Source organism: Abramis brama (genome assembly GCF_963993115.1).
Source record: "Abramis brama genome assembly, chromosome: 22".
Classification (NCBI taxonomy): domain Eukaryota; kingdom Metazoa; phylum Chordata; class Actinopteri; order Cypriniformes; family Leuciscidae; genus Abramis; species Abramis brama.
The window spans coordinates 9588539-9605936 of NC_139984.1; the positions used below are offsets into that span (position 1 = coordinate 9588539).

General features: G+C 36.8%; 1 protein-coding gene across 1 annotated transcript in view; it reads left to right on the forward strand.

Annotated features, from left to right (window-relative positions):
- The first annotated feature begins 393 nt into the window (after positions 1-393).
- Positions 394-17398, forward strand: part of nav1a (neuron navigator 1a) — a 143285-nt gene continuing 126280 nt past the window's right edge. Inside the window, 3 exon segments of the mRNA XM_084097952.1 lie at positions 394-447; positions 9751-10605; positions 12922-13010. Of these exon segments, the coding sequence (XP_083954078.1) occupies positions 9770-10605; positions 12922-13010 (925 nt within the window). The 5' untranslated portion in view covers positions 394-447; positions 9751-9769.

Sequence of the window (17398 nt, forward strand, 5' to 3'; positions counted from 1 at the left end):
GTGATTACTACCAGAGAGCCACACTTTCATTATAAGGAGTATAACTGCGTCAGTTTAGTCTTAGTCTGGTTGAACTGGTTCATTTAACTGTATGATGTTGGGCGGTACAGTGTTTTTGAACATTGTTTTGACATTGTCATTGTGTGTCATATCAGAAATATGATGTCAGAGTTCGGTCAGCTTTCAATAACTTTTGTGAATGAGTAAGACTTCCTCGCGTTAACAGAATTGGAAGCTGTTGATTGGCCGAGGGCTTCGCTGCCCTGCGAGGAAGCTTCCTGTTTCCTCCAAGTGGACTTTGTGTTTCATTGGAAAAGCACGGCAAAGGATGCAAGTGTAATCCAGGAAAAAACACATCCTATTGTTTCTTAGGATTGCACACGGATCAACAGCCCGCGCTTCTCAACAGCAATCTTAAGAAGCCAGAAGTTATAGTGAAACAGTAAGGTAAGACATAATACTTATTGAACTAATATTAAGGCATATTAGTTATTGAATGTGTCAGTATGAGAATAATTGCCACTGCGGTATGGGAAAAAGTTATTTGAGGAAGACGATTTTTTTCAGGACAGAGGACATGTTTAAAATTTGAATGAGGAGATGTATAATGTTTTTCATTCCAGTGATTTCGGTGGATGTCATGTTTGGAGGCAGTGCTGTCATCATCTGTACTGTACTTGACTGTAGATATATAGATTTCAGAACTTCTCAACAGGTTTTTGCTTCAGGAACTGTTGAACTTCAACAGTAGCCTACTAAAATTGTTTATAAAAAAAAAAATGACATCAAAATTGAACTGAATCTACTGCACTTGTGAGGCTTTTGAGGTGTGATGAGTAACTGGCGTGATGTAGATTAATGCACACTTATTTGAGGCTTTATTAGGTTGTTTGATGTGTGAGATCTTTCATGTCGGTAAATCAACAGGCTTGTTTTTATAGTGAGTGTTTGGATTCTAAATGTTTGGATGTCTCTTGAATTTCAATGGCTTCATGGTCACAGCAGCCATTGACTTTTGTCAATTGGGTCAAATTTTCTTTTACCTTGAGTATTGTTCAGATTTTTGGAAGATGAGGGCATGCCATGCTACCCATCCATGTTGGCATCTTGTATAATTTGTCTAATAATTGTCTCATTTGCTTCTAAGTGACAGATGAATTTGGGCCAGAATACTGAAGAGTTTGATTGAACACAGCCTTTGAAACCAACCACTATTATATTCTATTTTATTCTATTTCCTCAGGTATTTTATTGAGATGATTAAATCAGCTCTTCACAGAAGAGAAAAGCAACAGATCAATCATTTCCAGTTACAGAGAGATGCTGTAATACAGTAACATCTGTTTGTTATAATCCATTGATTGTTTAAAGTATAAATATTTGCATCCATACTTTTTTTTTTAATTAATACACTCTGTCACACATGCTGTTTGTATTAAGCGTATGGCATTGTGGCAACATCAAATATACAGTGAAGTTAACTGATGAATGACAGGGTCAAATGAGTCATAAGAGCTTCAGACCCACTGAACACGCGAGAAAGACTCGACCCTTTTTAACCTTTTTATCAATACACAGCCCCCCAACACACACACACACACACACTGAGCACATAATGACAGTGGTCACCAGTGGAGGCGGTCAGCGCTCATTCAGAGTCTCTTCAGATGTGCTGAACTGAAGTTAATTGAGTTTAAGGGAGAGAGACTCTGACTGGGTGTCCATTGTGTTCGGCTTCATGAGTCACACGGTCACTCAACAAGTGAAAACACAGCGCTCTGTGATTAACCATCTCATTGTCTGCCGTGTTACTCACACTTTATCTACAGTAGCAGGTCAAACAATATGAAGTTTTAAGGGAAATAGGAGGAATGTTCAGCACATCTGTTATAGGAACAATGAAAGTTTTAAAGCTTGTAATGTGGCAGCTGACTAATGAGTAACAATCACAGCTAATTTGTTGTAAAATATTTATCTTTGAAATAAAAAGAAACTCTATCATTTCTTATCTGGGTGAATTATGGATGAAAGAAAAATCAAACATACAAAAAATCAGACATACGGTAACACTTTAGTTTAGGGTCCAATTCTCACTATGAACTAGTTGCTTATTAGCATGCATATTATTGGCTGTTTATTAGTACTTATAGAGCACATAATGCCTTATTCTGCATGATCATATTCTACATCCCTTAATCCACCCAATACCTAAACTTAACTACCTTACTAACTATGAATAAAAAGTAATTAGGAGTTGATTGAGGGAAAAGTCAAAGTTAATAGTTAGTTACTAATAAGAAGAATTGGACCCTAATATAAAGTGTGACGTGGAATATGTTTTATTTTATTTTATTTTATTTTATTTTATTTTATTTTATTTTATTTTATTTTATTTTATTTTATTTTATTTTATTTTATTTTATTTATTTTATTTTATTTTATTTTATTTTATTTTATTTTATTTTATTTTATTTCATTTTATTTTATTTTATTTTATTTTATTTTATTTTATATTTTGCCTAAAAAAAATAAAAAACAGAAAATAGTATTAATAATTATGTATTTATTCAAGTTTGCTTGCAAAGAAACAATTCATATAAGGAAATATTTATTTTATTTTGTTTTATTTTATTTTTATTGCAAAAAAAACAAAAAAAACTGTTAATATAATAAAATATGTTTTATTTCATTTATTATTTTTGCCTCCAAAAAAACCCCGATTGAAATATAATAGTAATACAAATGTTTTTGTTTTTAATTTGTTGCCTGCATTTCTAAATCCATTAATCCACCCATTACCTTAGAAGTTTATTGAGGGAAAAGTTAATCGAACTGGTTACCAAACACCAAACTATTTAATAGTGAGAACTGGACCCTAAACTAAAGTGTGACCAAACATACATATTAGCTATCATCATACACAAAATTAAACAAAAATAAAACATACATATTAGCTATAGTTTCTGCCAAAACATCATAGTTATTATTACAATAAAATTGGGGTAACTTGGTTTAAATTAACTTAATTAAATTATTAATTACTATAAAATACCTATGGTGTTTTGGTAACACTTTATTTTATAGTGTCCTTGTTACACCTGTTACATGTACAGTAGTACAGAAATAACTATAAATTAAGAATAATAATATACAACTAACCCTAAACCAAACCCTAATCCTAATCCTAAATGTATACATATATATGACAAGTACACCTTAAAATAAACGGTTACACTACAGTGTAATTATATTATTTAAGTATAAGTAACTATAATTAACTAAAGGTACTTAGGATTAGGGGTTGGTTTAGGGTTAGTTATTACTATGGTAAGTACATGTAACATATGAAACAAGGACACTGTAAAATAAACTGTTACCAATTTTCCATTATGTTTACCACAAATGTTTGTTTGCAACAAGGCCACAGTATTAATTTTGTGTTGTGTTCATGCCAACCAGAGGAAACAAGGACCCACTTGAAATGCAAATTACATTTGATAATAGGGTTTGTGGACTCACAGTGCTCTCAGATAGGCTAAGTGCTGAAGACTCAATGTTTGGTGGGCACACTCATATGGTCATTTATGGAACATAATGACGTAAAATAAGAGCATGTTTGGACACTTATTGGAAAATAGAGCTCCGTTCTTCGCCACTTCTTATGCCATCCAGTAGGTGGCAGACTTTACACAGATTCAGACTGTCAGTCTCCTTTTCAAGTCAGAGCAACACATATCAGAATGAACCACACTGCAGATTTACGCTCTCATGTGGTCTCTCGGAGTAAATAAGGGTCTGCTGTTAGATTTAGCAGGTAGTTCGGCCTTGAATGTTGTTTGGCTGACAGGATCCTTGTCAATCCAATGTGTTGAGTCGTGATAAGGAGGTTGACTGTCAGCACAGACTGAGATAAACGGCATGTGAATTTCACCTTTATGAGCGGTGTTGCTTACTAATAAACCTGTTGTGCATGTGTTGGTTGTTGAGGAATACCTTGTGTTTAGGCATGTGTCTATCTGACTTTCTTCTGGATGGAAATTTCCATGGCATTACAGACCAGCGCGGGTCCCATCTGCCGCCGCTGGACTCCTAATGATTATTAATAGGGCATCTGAAGAGCCCCAGACCTCTCCTGGCATTTATTGGATTATTAAAAAACAAAGAAAAGGAAGGATATGGATGGGCTTGGTGTCTGTCTGCCGGTCACACATGACCTGTGTGGCTCATTCTTCCTCTTTTTGAGTTGAAATGTTAATATAAGATGAGATGAAAATAGATAAACAAAGACAAACAGAGACAGAGTCACACCATATTAGCCTCTGATCTGACCCGCAACAGTCATGATGCTGTAATGTCGGTCTTAGATTGGATAACCTTTCCTACAAAGCATCCGGATTGAATCGGTAAGACAGAGATTTATGAGCAGAAGGTCATGAGCCGAAGACATTGTACACGTAAAAGGTTTTCTATCCCATCACTTTGTCTATTTTGGACTGTTTGTGGGATGTCACAGTGAGGAAGTCATTCAGGCGATGTAGTTATACCTTATTTTCCTGTCCAACGCGGCACTGCTGAGGGTTTGACTGGAGTCTGATGATAAAGTCGTGGGAAGGCCTGAACAAATGATGCTTCCTGGTTGGTAATTAAACTGCAGCTCTTCTCTGTGATAACAGGTATTTACAGTTCAACTGATGGTTTTAGAGGAAATGATTCAGGGCCCTTCATTAAACTGATAATTCACGGAAATAGCAAAATGGGTGGGTGAATCCAAGCTGTAGCTGCACACTCTTAGAAAACAAGATTCAATGGGGTTCAAAGGTTCTTGACTCAATTTTAAAGTGGTGGTATAATGTGCTTTTCACAAGATGTAAAATAAGTCTCTGATGTCCCCAGAGTGTGTATGTGAAGTTTTAGCTCAAAATACCCCACAGATATTTTTATATAGCATGTTAAAGTTGTCACTTTTTGAGGGTGAGCAAAAACACACCGTTTTTGTGTCTGTTCCTTTAAATGCAAATGAGCTGCTGCTCCCGGCACAGAGGGCGGAGCTTCAAGAGCTCATGTCCTTTTACCTCACACAGACATGCACTGAAAATTTCAAAAACTTTTAGCCTTTTATGTTCAAACCAGATTCAGATAATGATGGAGAGACTCGAGAAGAAGTGACAACATGTAGACAACATTTCTGAATGGTTAGTTGATGAATTTATGTAGCTTACGTGTAGTTATCTTCTAGTCATTGATTAGCATATTCTGTCTTGATAATCTATAAATCACATTCCCGGGGGCGGGGTTTATGTAAATTTTAGAGAGGGAGGGAGGAGCCGTTTGTTGCAGTCCTTAAAAAGTGATTTCTGTAAAAGAATATCTCCCTTTGCTTTGAACTTTAAGCGTTGTAACTTTGCAGATGTTGTCTATGCTCATACAGCAACATTACACACTAACTAAAGTTAGAAAAGTGAAATCATATTCAACCACCCCTTAAAAGAGTGATTTTAGGCAAAAAGAAGGTTCTATAAGGACAAATGTCTTACATTTTTGCATAATACTTTTAACAGGGTATTTCAATTTTTGTCTAGTGATAAAGTACAGTATGGTTACAAGCTGTTGAATTCATAAAATAAATTAAACCTAAATAAATAAAATGATTCCATGTTGGGAACCCCTAAAAGGTACTTTTGTAGGTCTCTGCTAACCTGAACAAAGCATGATTGTGTTGACCCACATTTCTGCCTGTGAAACAGAGTTAATAATTCACCTGTTGTCTGGCTGGGTTTTGAGGAAGCATGGCATATCAAAGTGTACACTACATTTATATTAGATACAGTATGCACTGGATTGAATATAGTATTATTGACAATATATTAATATCATTAAGAATGTCATTGTAAATGGTAAGTGTAACTCTTTTTTAATTTAATCTTGCACAACCCTGCTGAAAATAAAAACAGCTAAACCCAGCCTTCTTATCTGCTTTAAACTGGTCTCCCAGACTGGCCAAGCTTGTATTCAGCTGGTTTTAGCTGGTCTGCTAAAGAAGTGAACCAGCATGGGTGTGACCAGGCTGGAAGAACAGCTCAAACAGTCAACCAGCTTAGGCTAGTTTTATCAATTGCACAATATTATAAATGCACACTTAATAATCCTGATATTCTATCATTATTATTAAAAATGATTTAACAAAATGACAGACATTCTTACACTGTTTGAATAACATCCAACATAAATGTATAACGATTATAGTTATAATAATTGTTGCTACTATGTTGACCATAACTATGAATACCATGGTGAATTTTTGCAAGGGTTTTCTGGACACTGAGCCTTTATTTGGTTGCAGAACACTATTGACACCAGTGGTGTCAGCTTTCAAGGCCCTGTTAATGGTTTAATCGTCAAAAGCAAACTTCTTGTTCTGGGTTTTGTGCATCATGTGACTGTAGAACTCACATGGTAGACACACCGTCTCCTCTTCTCTCTGTTCGCCTCTCTTTAGTCCAACACAAGCTCATGAAACATTGAGGAGCATTGGATTACTGTAGTTTGCTGTAGGCCAAAGTCAATGCTCAGGTAAAGATGACAATTTATGATATACTGCTTCTGTTGGTGATTTTCTTTTTAAAGTCACTTGCCATGCGATTTGTTTGTAAAAACATTAGGCTAAGGGAATATGTTTCTGTAAGACTGGCTTTGTCTTGTCAAACTCACTTAATGTTGGACATCATGCTGACTTGTAGAGTTAATGTTAACCATTCGTATTTGTTTCTGTGTGCTTACGGTTTTTGGGGTGGAATTTTAATGAATGTTGTCTCCGAAAAGCTAATGATCTGAAGATGAGCAACTAAATGATGCACTAAATATTTCAGACATATGAAAGTAATTGAAACCTTATTCACAGTTTTCTAAGATACATATGATGAAATGGACGATTAGGCCCTGTCTCTCACTGCATTTGAATTTGAAAGCTCATTTCCTGATTATTCTGGTATTTGTTTAAAGGATTAGAGTTGTTAAACAATAGCCTGATTCTTAAGTGTCAGTGTGAATTCCCTCCTCGTATCCAATGTCCTGTTTTACATTATACTTCTAATTACATTAGAGAAGAATTTGGAAAAAAATTGTGATGAAATTTTGCTGTTTATCACATGTTCTCTGCTCCTGTAAGTCTAGTTGTAGAAATAGTGGAGCCTGGGGCTTATTTTATGAAACTCAGTTTCTGTATTCTGTTGTCTACAAAGCCTTGTCTACAGTTATTGCCCAGGAAAAACAGCCTGACCTTTTGTGATAACATGGCAAAATTGTGAAAACTTGACCCATCCTGACATTTATAAAAAAAATACTCCTGTCCTGAGATCACAGTTCACTGTATCTTTATTATAATAAATTATTATAATCTTTATTATAGTTGTCTAATGTCAGAATGTATTTCCATGTGGTTTTATTGTGTTTGATTCGTTTTGTGGCTAATATTAGGTATATTAATATTAGGTAAATACATTTAGCAGGCATAAAAGCTTGAAAAACAATCAACAAGTGGATAAAATAAGATTGTTAAGACATGAATAATATAAGAAATCTTTACTGCCTCCGTTTATAGCTGAAGTTGTTTTCTTGTTGTTCAATTCTGTCACAGTCCTATCAGATCTCTCAGGGAAAACGGATCATTCCCATGAAAACATTAGGGTGCAGACCTTTTCAAGCAAGGCTATTGTATTACATGCTCTCTTTAATGTTAGATTGGTTTGTGGCTTGAATTCAGACCACAGGCGACTCAACTTGCATCCCATCATGCACTCGGGGTCTCCCACACGGTTTGAATGGTAACACTTGCTCTGATTCTGGTTTGCCAGAGAGCATTTACGCCTGTTGTTTGCAGGGCCCTGATTTTGATGGATTGAGTTTTGCCTGTAGATTTGAAGGTCAATAGTTACCATGGGACTGTTAGTAAACAGTGAGGGTTTTGGGCCATCTTGACCAGTCTGTGGGCTGGGATGAAAGCCTCTACATTTGGGCACTGAATGGAATATATATCTGCCAGACTAACTGAACTGGCAGGGGTATAAAGGTCTTTGACTAAACCACAGTGAATCTCTCATTGCTATTGCTAGTAGATTTATTTTGGTGACCAGATGGAGCTTTACAGTATTTGGGAAGAGTTTTGTTGGCTTAACAAAATGAGATTGATATAATCACCCGTTTTAATTCTAAAGCAAGTATTTCAAATAACGACTGCCTTTTCTCCTGTATTCTTTCACAAGACTCTTAACCACTAGTGCCAAATCCTTCCTCTTGGCAGGATTTTGTTTAGAGAAGCTCTTGAGGAGATTTTCTCAGATTTAGTTAAATAGCCGATGTCATTTGTGTTTAAATGCAACAGGTGGGAATTTACATTATATTTGGGAGTACTGTTCACAAACAGTTAGTCTCTCTGAACTTCTATAGTGTCTCCATTTCTTTTTCTTTAACACTCTTTGGCTAAGGGTTCCCAGACTTTGCCAGCTGAGCCTCAATGATTTAAATTATTTATTTGTAAACCCTCTGAGATTTCCAGTAATGTTCTAATCTTTCATTAAATGTAGTAGTAATAATAATTGATATGATTTAATTTTTTTATACAAGATCAAATTAATCATTATATTTCTGATTGATAGTAATTTTACACATTTTTAGCATTGGCATTTCTTTTTTTTTAATCTAGATTCTCCTGCTTTTAGGGTGTATGCACACTAGGCGATCTGAACCATGTCGGAGCATGTTTGACCCCCTTTTGACTAGTGTGATCTGTCCGTGGGCACGGATCAGGACTAGAAACATACAAGTAGTGTGATTGCTGACCGCGCCAGAGAACTGAATAATAATAATAACTGGTAATTTGCGAGTAGATGCAAATTCCACCCTCAATGTCAACTGAATTAGTAATAATGTTCTGAAATGTGCAGCATGACAAGTGAAAATTGCTGCACTGCATAAGTGATAAATCTATTAGGCAATCTATGAGCCATGTTTCTTCCTGTTTTCTTCAAAAACAAAAAGTTGAATCTTAGGGCACATTTACATGACAGTGATGTTCTAAAAACGGAAAAGTTTTACCTTTGCGTTTTTCGCATACAGACATTGTCAAAACGATCCCTGTTCACATAGATCCGTGAAAACGATTACTGTATTATTCATGCCCGGCCAGTAGATGGCGATGTCACTTTGTAAAGAAACACTACGCACCTATAGACTGAACACGTAATGCGCATGTGCACAACGTCACCAAAATTCCAGTTTTCGTAGTTAAAACAGAGACGATAATGGTATCATTTTCAAAAACTTGCATTTTAAAACCTGTTTTCAAAAGTTTGTGTATTCGGGCCCCCAAAATGCTGTTGTCATGTAAATGAATTGCCAAAACGCATAAACAGTTTTCCTTTTTTTAGACTCCTAAAACAACACTCCTGTCTTGCTGTTTAGAGTATCTAAGGCAGTTTGCACCCTATAATTAGCACACTTTCATATATTTAACTAATGTCTTACATGTAGAATCCTCCTTAACATCCAGTATCACTAAGTTATCACTCAGCTTGAATATGCAAGGGTTTTCCATCAACAAACCAATGGCTGTTGAGATGACACAATGGCATGTCTGTGTGCACTGTGCATGCAGTTCAGGGTCAATCTTTAAAAAACATGTTTTCCTAAAAAAGAGAACAGCTACACGCACTGATTCAGGTCCTCATGGTGTTTTTTTCTTCCTTTTTTTCTCAGCATCTGACTTGGTGCCATCATGAGTGGGGGAGTGAATGTGAAGAGTCTTCCACGAGCCCAGCCGGGCTCCGGCATACCTATGCACAGGACCAGACTCCCCTCCCCGAAACCTGAGCCCAAGTGCACCAGCAGTGGCCTTCCAAGACCATCCACACACATCCCTGTTAGCAACAAAAGCCCCTGTAGTAGCAGCAGCCCTACAGCTGTCTCCACCAAAGATGTACTGAGGGACACCACCCTCAGAAACCAGCATCTGCTTCTAAGAGGCAGTCCACCTATTCAACGTTCTTCCACCAGTTCTCAAACACAGACCCAAGACTCTAGATCAGCCCATAACAGTCCACAAGTTCGACGGAAAGTGTCCCCACTTTCAAGGGGTCATCTGGATGGGTCCAAGACAGAGAGTATGCTTGACCTTCGGTCCAATGGCAACAAGAACTTCCAGAGTGGGATCTTTTGTTCTCAGACAGGACGAATGGACAATGGTAACGGCTTGATCTCAGAAGAACTCAAGTGCCATGAGGAGAGGGCTGCTTCTGGAAGCAGTCAAAGCAAGACGGGTATCCCTTCGTTCAAATTTAGTAACAAAAACTTGAGGCCTGGTCCAGCAGCCACTAACGTTGATACAAGTCTCCTCAGAGTCCATAGAGAGAGAGTGTCCCTGCAGAACAGTGCCTCCAGTAGCTTCTCAGATGAGGAGATGTGCACCCCGGATGACCTCAGCCCGGAGGTCCCACAGAGATCACCACCCGAGGCTATTGCAGTCCCTAAACACGACGCCTCTAGTGTTGAATTGCTCAAAGCCAAACAGACACCGAAGGTCAATATGGCGGCCGTGGCACCTTTCAGATACAGGTAAGTTATGAAAAATACATTGAAGGAGGGTAGCACTGCTATGATCGAAACATCAGTTTCGGACCACAACCAAAAAAAAAAAAAGAAAAAAAGACTTATTCTTTCAAAAAGGTTTATTCTAGTTAGTGCAGAGTCAGTATAATGTTGACCTAATTGTTCATAATGGTTTTTCTAGTAAAGCTTTTTGACCAAGGAGGGCTTGCTAGTAAAGCTAGTTAAGAAGTGTGATTGGGGACATCAACCCCTAATGCTCGAGACTGATATATAAAACACAACATATGCGAGTGACTGTCAGCATCCTTGTTCACATAAACGTCCTTGTTGATCCTGGAAGAACATTCCAATCAACCAATCAGATTTGAGGGATGGTTACCATTAATGTCAAGTTTAGGCTTATAGCCAGGTTTAGGTCGTTCTACATAAGTGTTATTCACCATAATTTCCCTCTGATTTTACATTTACATTTATGCAGTTGGCAGACGATTTTATCCAAAGCGACTTACATTGCATTCCAAGGTACACATTTACATTGTTATCAGTTCTTGCTTTCCCTGGGAATCCAACCCATGAACTTGGCATTGCAAGCACCAACGCGCTACTGTTTGAGCTACAGGAAAGCTGATTTCAGGGATAACTAATGGGTAGGGTTAGGTTTAGGGGTAGGGATAGTGTTAGGACTATGTTTTTGGACAGGAATGTGTTGATCCAGGAACATGTTTTACTTGGCAAAATCACGGCGATCGTACAACAGTTTGTCACTGGGTCAGTACACTTAAAGGGGAAACTTTGTATCTTACCTATGCCTAAAATTAGTCCTTTTCCACTGTCCCGCTCTCAGAAACTGTGTTGCTCTTGCTTAAAAGCTTCTCCTGCCAGCATGAACACTCTTCAAATTATCTGCCCCTTAAAGGGACAACTTTGCATCCCTAAAATGTGCATATTAGTATCTTAGAGTAGCAATATGTACCCTTACGGTACTACTAAGAAGGTATACATTTTGAAGGTACCTTTGAGACTACTGCCCAAGTGACAAGCTGTTGCACCTCTAAAAGTAGAATTTGTGAAGAGTGCACTTTTAATCCTGGGCTACGAAGTCCTGCTCATATGAACTGGAGTCAAGGCCATCATCAAGAGAGGTGCCCACTAAGGTCATCTATGCATGATGGACAGTTATTAAAGCAGTTACATTTGAGACATAGAATATTGTTAACCATGTAAATATGCAAATAAGGACAAACCCCAGGGTTTACAAATCTAAAGAGAGTCTAAAATCTTGAAACCCGACTCCTCAGTATTATTTCACTTAGATCACTCAAGATAAGTCAGGATTGCAATAGGATTACATTAAGATGTTTTTAACATTGATTCTTAGGTTAACACTTGCAAGTGTGAAACGTCCAAAAGAAAAATGATCAGGTCAAGTAAAATTCTTTTTATTTTATTTTTATGAACAACAATGGAAATTCCCAATCTAGCAGAAACGTACTATATGAAAACGTACAATATCCTTCTAACTAGCAAGTGTGTAAGAAATTTAATCAGGGACTTATTTTATTTATTTTGATTGGCATTTCAGTTTTCGAAATGTGTTTGTCAAATTGTCTTGTTTTAACGGTTTGTACATGTACTGCATTACATGGTTTGTTATTTCTCCAGCAATTCAATTCTGCTGCTGCATAATTTGTCTTCCCTCTATCTGTCTTCACACCTGTCTTTGCCCAGCCCAATCTCTCTCTCTGTCGCTTTTGTCTCTTTCACTCTTTTTCTCCCCATTTCATCCAGTTTTGACCAATATGACAGGCCATCACTTACGCTGACAGATTAGCCTCCTTTTCCACTCGTAATCTTTCCAGCGCTGAATCAGTGAAGCGGTTTAAGTTTCTGTCCTGCTCTCAGAGACTGTGTCGCTCTTGCCCTCTGTATGCCTGCTGGGAATTCTGGGGCACAGTAGATGGTTAAAAAGCTTCTCCTGCCAGCATGAACACTCTCAGAATTATCTGCTCTAATGAGTCAGTGCAGTGGACACCCGGTGGGCACAGGATACACTGGCATCAGGGCCACTGCCATGATAGAGTAACTGAATACAAACCAGCCGTTACAGTGACAAAGCTGCTGTTTGAAAATAGCACTGAACATTGATTATTTTCAGATTGTAAAATACCAATTATGCTGCGTCTGAACTTCTAGGCTGGCTTTCAGTGAAATAACACCTGCATATTTGCACATTTCCAAGGAGCAGAGTTGGTTTTTGGTTATGAGGCTCTGGGAAAGGCACGGTGTCTAATTGTCTTATTCTTTTCATTTTGTTTTATAAAGGCGGCAGATTGAGGAAGACATATCTCTGGATGACTTCAGCGACTGTTCCTCTGACTCAATAGAAGTCTGCTGTGATGACCTCAATACTGGTGAGTTGTTTGCACTCTCCTTTGTTTATTATAATTTGCATAGGCTTTAATATTAATCAAAATGACCAACAGTCTTTTTAGTTTACATTCACATCACAAAGCCAAAGTGATCTGGATGTGTTTAAATCCATTTTTATTTTTTTATAAAACATTTTTTGGTGACCTTTTAAATATGACCAATATGAGATGCTCCTAAACTGACCCAGATGCATAAAACACACTGGCCTGACATGCACCTAATTTCAAAAATCTCAATAAAATGTACAATAAATGTACTATATGTCAGGCACCAGTCTTAACAGTTGTAATTCATAAAAAAAAAAAAAATGTATACACCTGTTGCATCCCCGGGTCCGTTTGGACCCGTTGGAATGTAATCTTATAAAACAGTCATAACTTGAATGAATATGCAAACATTTGAATTTTACCATGTTTTTACTGTGCTGTTACTACATTTATGCCCTTTTATTATTTAAAACATTAAGAAATGCTTGAAGAACTACAGCAAAAAGCAGTGTGATGCAAGAAAATATATATATTTGTATTTTTTATACATTTTATTTTAAATATTTTTAAATATTTTAATTAAATATTTTATTTATATATATAAATATTTTAATAAAATTTATAAGAGCATATAATATGATAATTACTAGTATAAACTCAAATGACTTCAATAGATTTAATTAAAGTCCTTTGAACTTATAACTCATGAAAAGCAAGTGTCACATTTGTGACCTAATGTACATCATTATATATTTTTAATGAATATTTCACACATGACTTCTGAAATTTCACTTAATCATATTGCAAAAAAAAAAAAAAAAAAAAAAAAGTGATATGTATTTGATTTAATTCCATGTATTTAAGTTTGAAATTAAGATTTCCCATATTGGGTTTCCCAGAATTAGTTTTTTAAATTCCAAGCAATTTTTGATGTTCAAACCCAAATATTGTGGTGAAGGAAGATTTGAGCCACGTTCAACTGCGGTGTGAATGATTGAACTAAAGGAAAGATTTTGATCTTTCTGTGAAAGATCCTGAAAGTTGAGGACAGAGAGCATTAAATCTGTCCTTCCTTCTACTTTGTGGCCTAATTCTCCATCTCTGAGTGCCTTGTTGCCCGTGGCGGTGGGTGCGTAGCGCAGTGAGAGAAAGCAGGCGAAGAGAGCGATAGCTGCAGGATTCCACTCCCTGCAAAGAGAGTGAATGCAGCGTTCACAAAGAGCGTCTTCACCCCACTGCTCTAACAGACAGCCTGGCCTACTCTGACCCTCACTCAGACAGACATGAAGCCAGCTAGACCACCCCAACTGCAGACGGAGAGTTCAGCTGTACTCTACACTATTAAATATAAAGGTTACAAAAAGGGGTTTACAGTCTGATGCCATAGAAGAACATTTTTAAGCTCCAAAGATGCTTTGTTTTAGCTTGTGAAAGCAAGTGTTGCTTTTACCCAAAATAGCCTAAAGCAACCACCTAGCAATTTCTCAACAAGTATAACAATGATTCATGAGTCTTTGGTAAAAATTAATCTACTCTAAAGAACAATTAAAGAGCCAAATGTTAACCTGAATGTTTAACTAATGCCTGTGTTTTTGGTATGCTGTAATATGTTGGTTATATTTCTAATGGAATGTGTTAACAGTGTTTATGAACCCAGAGTATTAAGAAATGAAGAGAGAGAGAGAGAGAGAGAGAGAGAGAGAGAGAGAGAGAGAGAGAGAGAGAGAGAACTGACGATGAATGATCTAAGTGTTGTGAGTATGTGTGTTAGTGATGAGTGATCTGAAAGTGTAAGTGTTATGGTGAGTGGGCTCAAGGGTTTCATCAGGTTTGCGATCAGATCCACCCCTGAGAATCGACAAAAGCTGATCTGCAGATTGAATTACACTTTTCCCATTTCAACATCTGCCGGCTTCCTTCCCCTCAGATGGTTGATACTCAAACACACTCAAATGTACACTGATAATACATTGCTCCTCTCTCACTCTAACACACACACACACACACACACACACACGGTCAAGAACTGCACTAAACATGTGCTTTGATTCTTGAACTTTGAAGCATTACATCTGAAGTTTTTTTTTTATTTTTGTGCCAATGGTGTCAGTCTTATTAGAGGCCTAGAAAAAGTTGATTGGAGTGTCCACAGTAGCCATCATGTTGAGATCACATGATGGACTGTGTCTTTCAGTTTGTAGGTAGTAAACACAAACTTACAGACATCTGAAATTCAGAGCTAATGCTGTTTCATAAGTTGTTTCATAGAGTGCAGCAGTGATGACGTATTCTTGTAGGCCAACCTGTACGTTAGCATCACACTGATGCCCTCCACTAAAACCCAATTGGGTTTTCCATTGGCTTTTGGATTATCGCAGAAAACAAGGTCAGTGACCAACAAAAGTTTGATAATCTTCACAAACTTTTCTGAATCTTAAATACAATCGGCAGATGTAAAAAGCTAAACGTAGGATATAAACAAAATACATAAAGGTTGCATGACTTCAACATCACCATCATTAGGCTTCAGCTTTTTCAGTCTTCAAAAAAAATAATCATATTTTACAGTATGTCGTTTGAATAAACATGAAAATATCTTGAACTTGTGTTGACCACAGACATTTTTTCAGTCCAAAAACCCTTCGGGACAATGGAACTGGAAATGCTAAAATTGGTTTTGGCTTTTGAATACATAATTCTTGCAGCACTCTATTGGAGTGGGTGAAAATGTAAACATGGCCATTCATGTTCAGAATGAGCAGGCCTTGGTTTTTTTCTTCTTTTTTTTTTCTTTTTTTCTCAAGTTTCTTCATTGATGACCTTCTAAAAAGTAACAGCTGATAGCATCTGACAAAATAACATTTTTGCAAGAAAATTTGTAAATTCACTATATTAGATTTTTGATCAGAGACCAATTAAAAGACCCCCCCCACACACACACACACATTTAATATTAATAATTATTATTTAAATTGTAGTAAACCATGCATACTGCACAATATTCAGTAAGATAGTATTATATTTCTAACGTTGTCTTTTTTCATTCATTAATTGATCGAACTGCCAGTATTTTAATTTCCAAGGTGTTAACTGGATGGCACATGAATTACATATGTGACAACATTTTAGGATAATGCTGTTTTGAATGTCTAATGTTGCATAATGCATTTTATTAATATAGTAGGCAGTATTCTGTGTATAGGCCTACTCTGCATTATGCTAATACTCTGTTCTGAATATTGCCACTTTTTTTACTCATTTGAACATTACTTTTATTAAAAATGCAAAACTAGATGCCCATTTAATTTCCGTATACTGTACGTTCACCTTTAACCAACGAATTAGGATGAGCATAAGGTCGCAGTTTTAGAAGCTGATGCTGGATTTCACCTACTATTATATTTGCAAATGTGAACTCCATTTTAACATTAGATATGAAGTGTAATTCCTTTGTTCGGGATTTTCCTAAATCTCATGGCAGCTTTGGTAAATGCTTCGAGGATAGAAGACCAAAAGCTGCCAGATCTGGTTTTATGGCAATTAATTGGGAGAAAATCCTGATTTTAGCGTTTATGCTTGCACGTTTTTGGCAGATTGCAGGCATCAAGGCCAAATTAATTTTTAGCATATGGCAAGGAGAGGGAGGCAAAATCTGACCCACTGGCGGAAAGACAAATCGCAAATCAGCACTGGCCTCTTTTTAAAGTTGACTCTCCAGGCTTGACTTCTCCAGCATGAATATATACTGTACTGTATATTTCTTCTGCTGAATTTGAGAATCTGCAGTGAACTAGAGTGCATGTGAATTGACATCAAAAATTGCTTTACATACACATACATAATGATGAATGTATGTCAGCTAACCCTATTAACACATGTTTACCCAGAAGCCTATCAGATTTGAGGAAATTATCCCTGTTGCTTGTTAATCGTTTGTTTTGGCACCCCAGTCGCTCACTGTTTTAATATACTTTATTTTGCTTGATCTTAATCCCAGTTTTGAACCTGTTTCAAAGCTTAGATTCTCTGAGAAAAGTTTAGCGCACCTCATAAACCCTGACATGGACTGTTTGTACAAACAGAGAGGAACATTCATTTCTTAAAATGGAATCTCACATCATGTTGATACTTGAGACTGGGCATTGGAAATCAGTTGCTCTTAGGACACTTTAAACTAAAGCCACTATAAATGCTAATTGTCTTGATGCCGGGAGTGAAGAGTGTAATGGGCAGTGTTAACATGGATGGTGTGCATTTGTGGCTGTGTATCTTTATGCTCAATTTGGCATGCACACTTGTTTTAGTAAAAGCGTGTGAATGTTAGCATGCTAGCAAGGCTTTTGTATTTTCTAAAGAAAACAGTGGTGTTTGCACATGCAAAA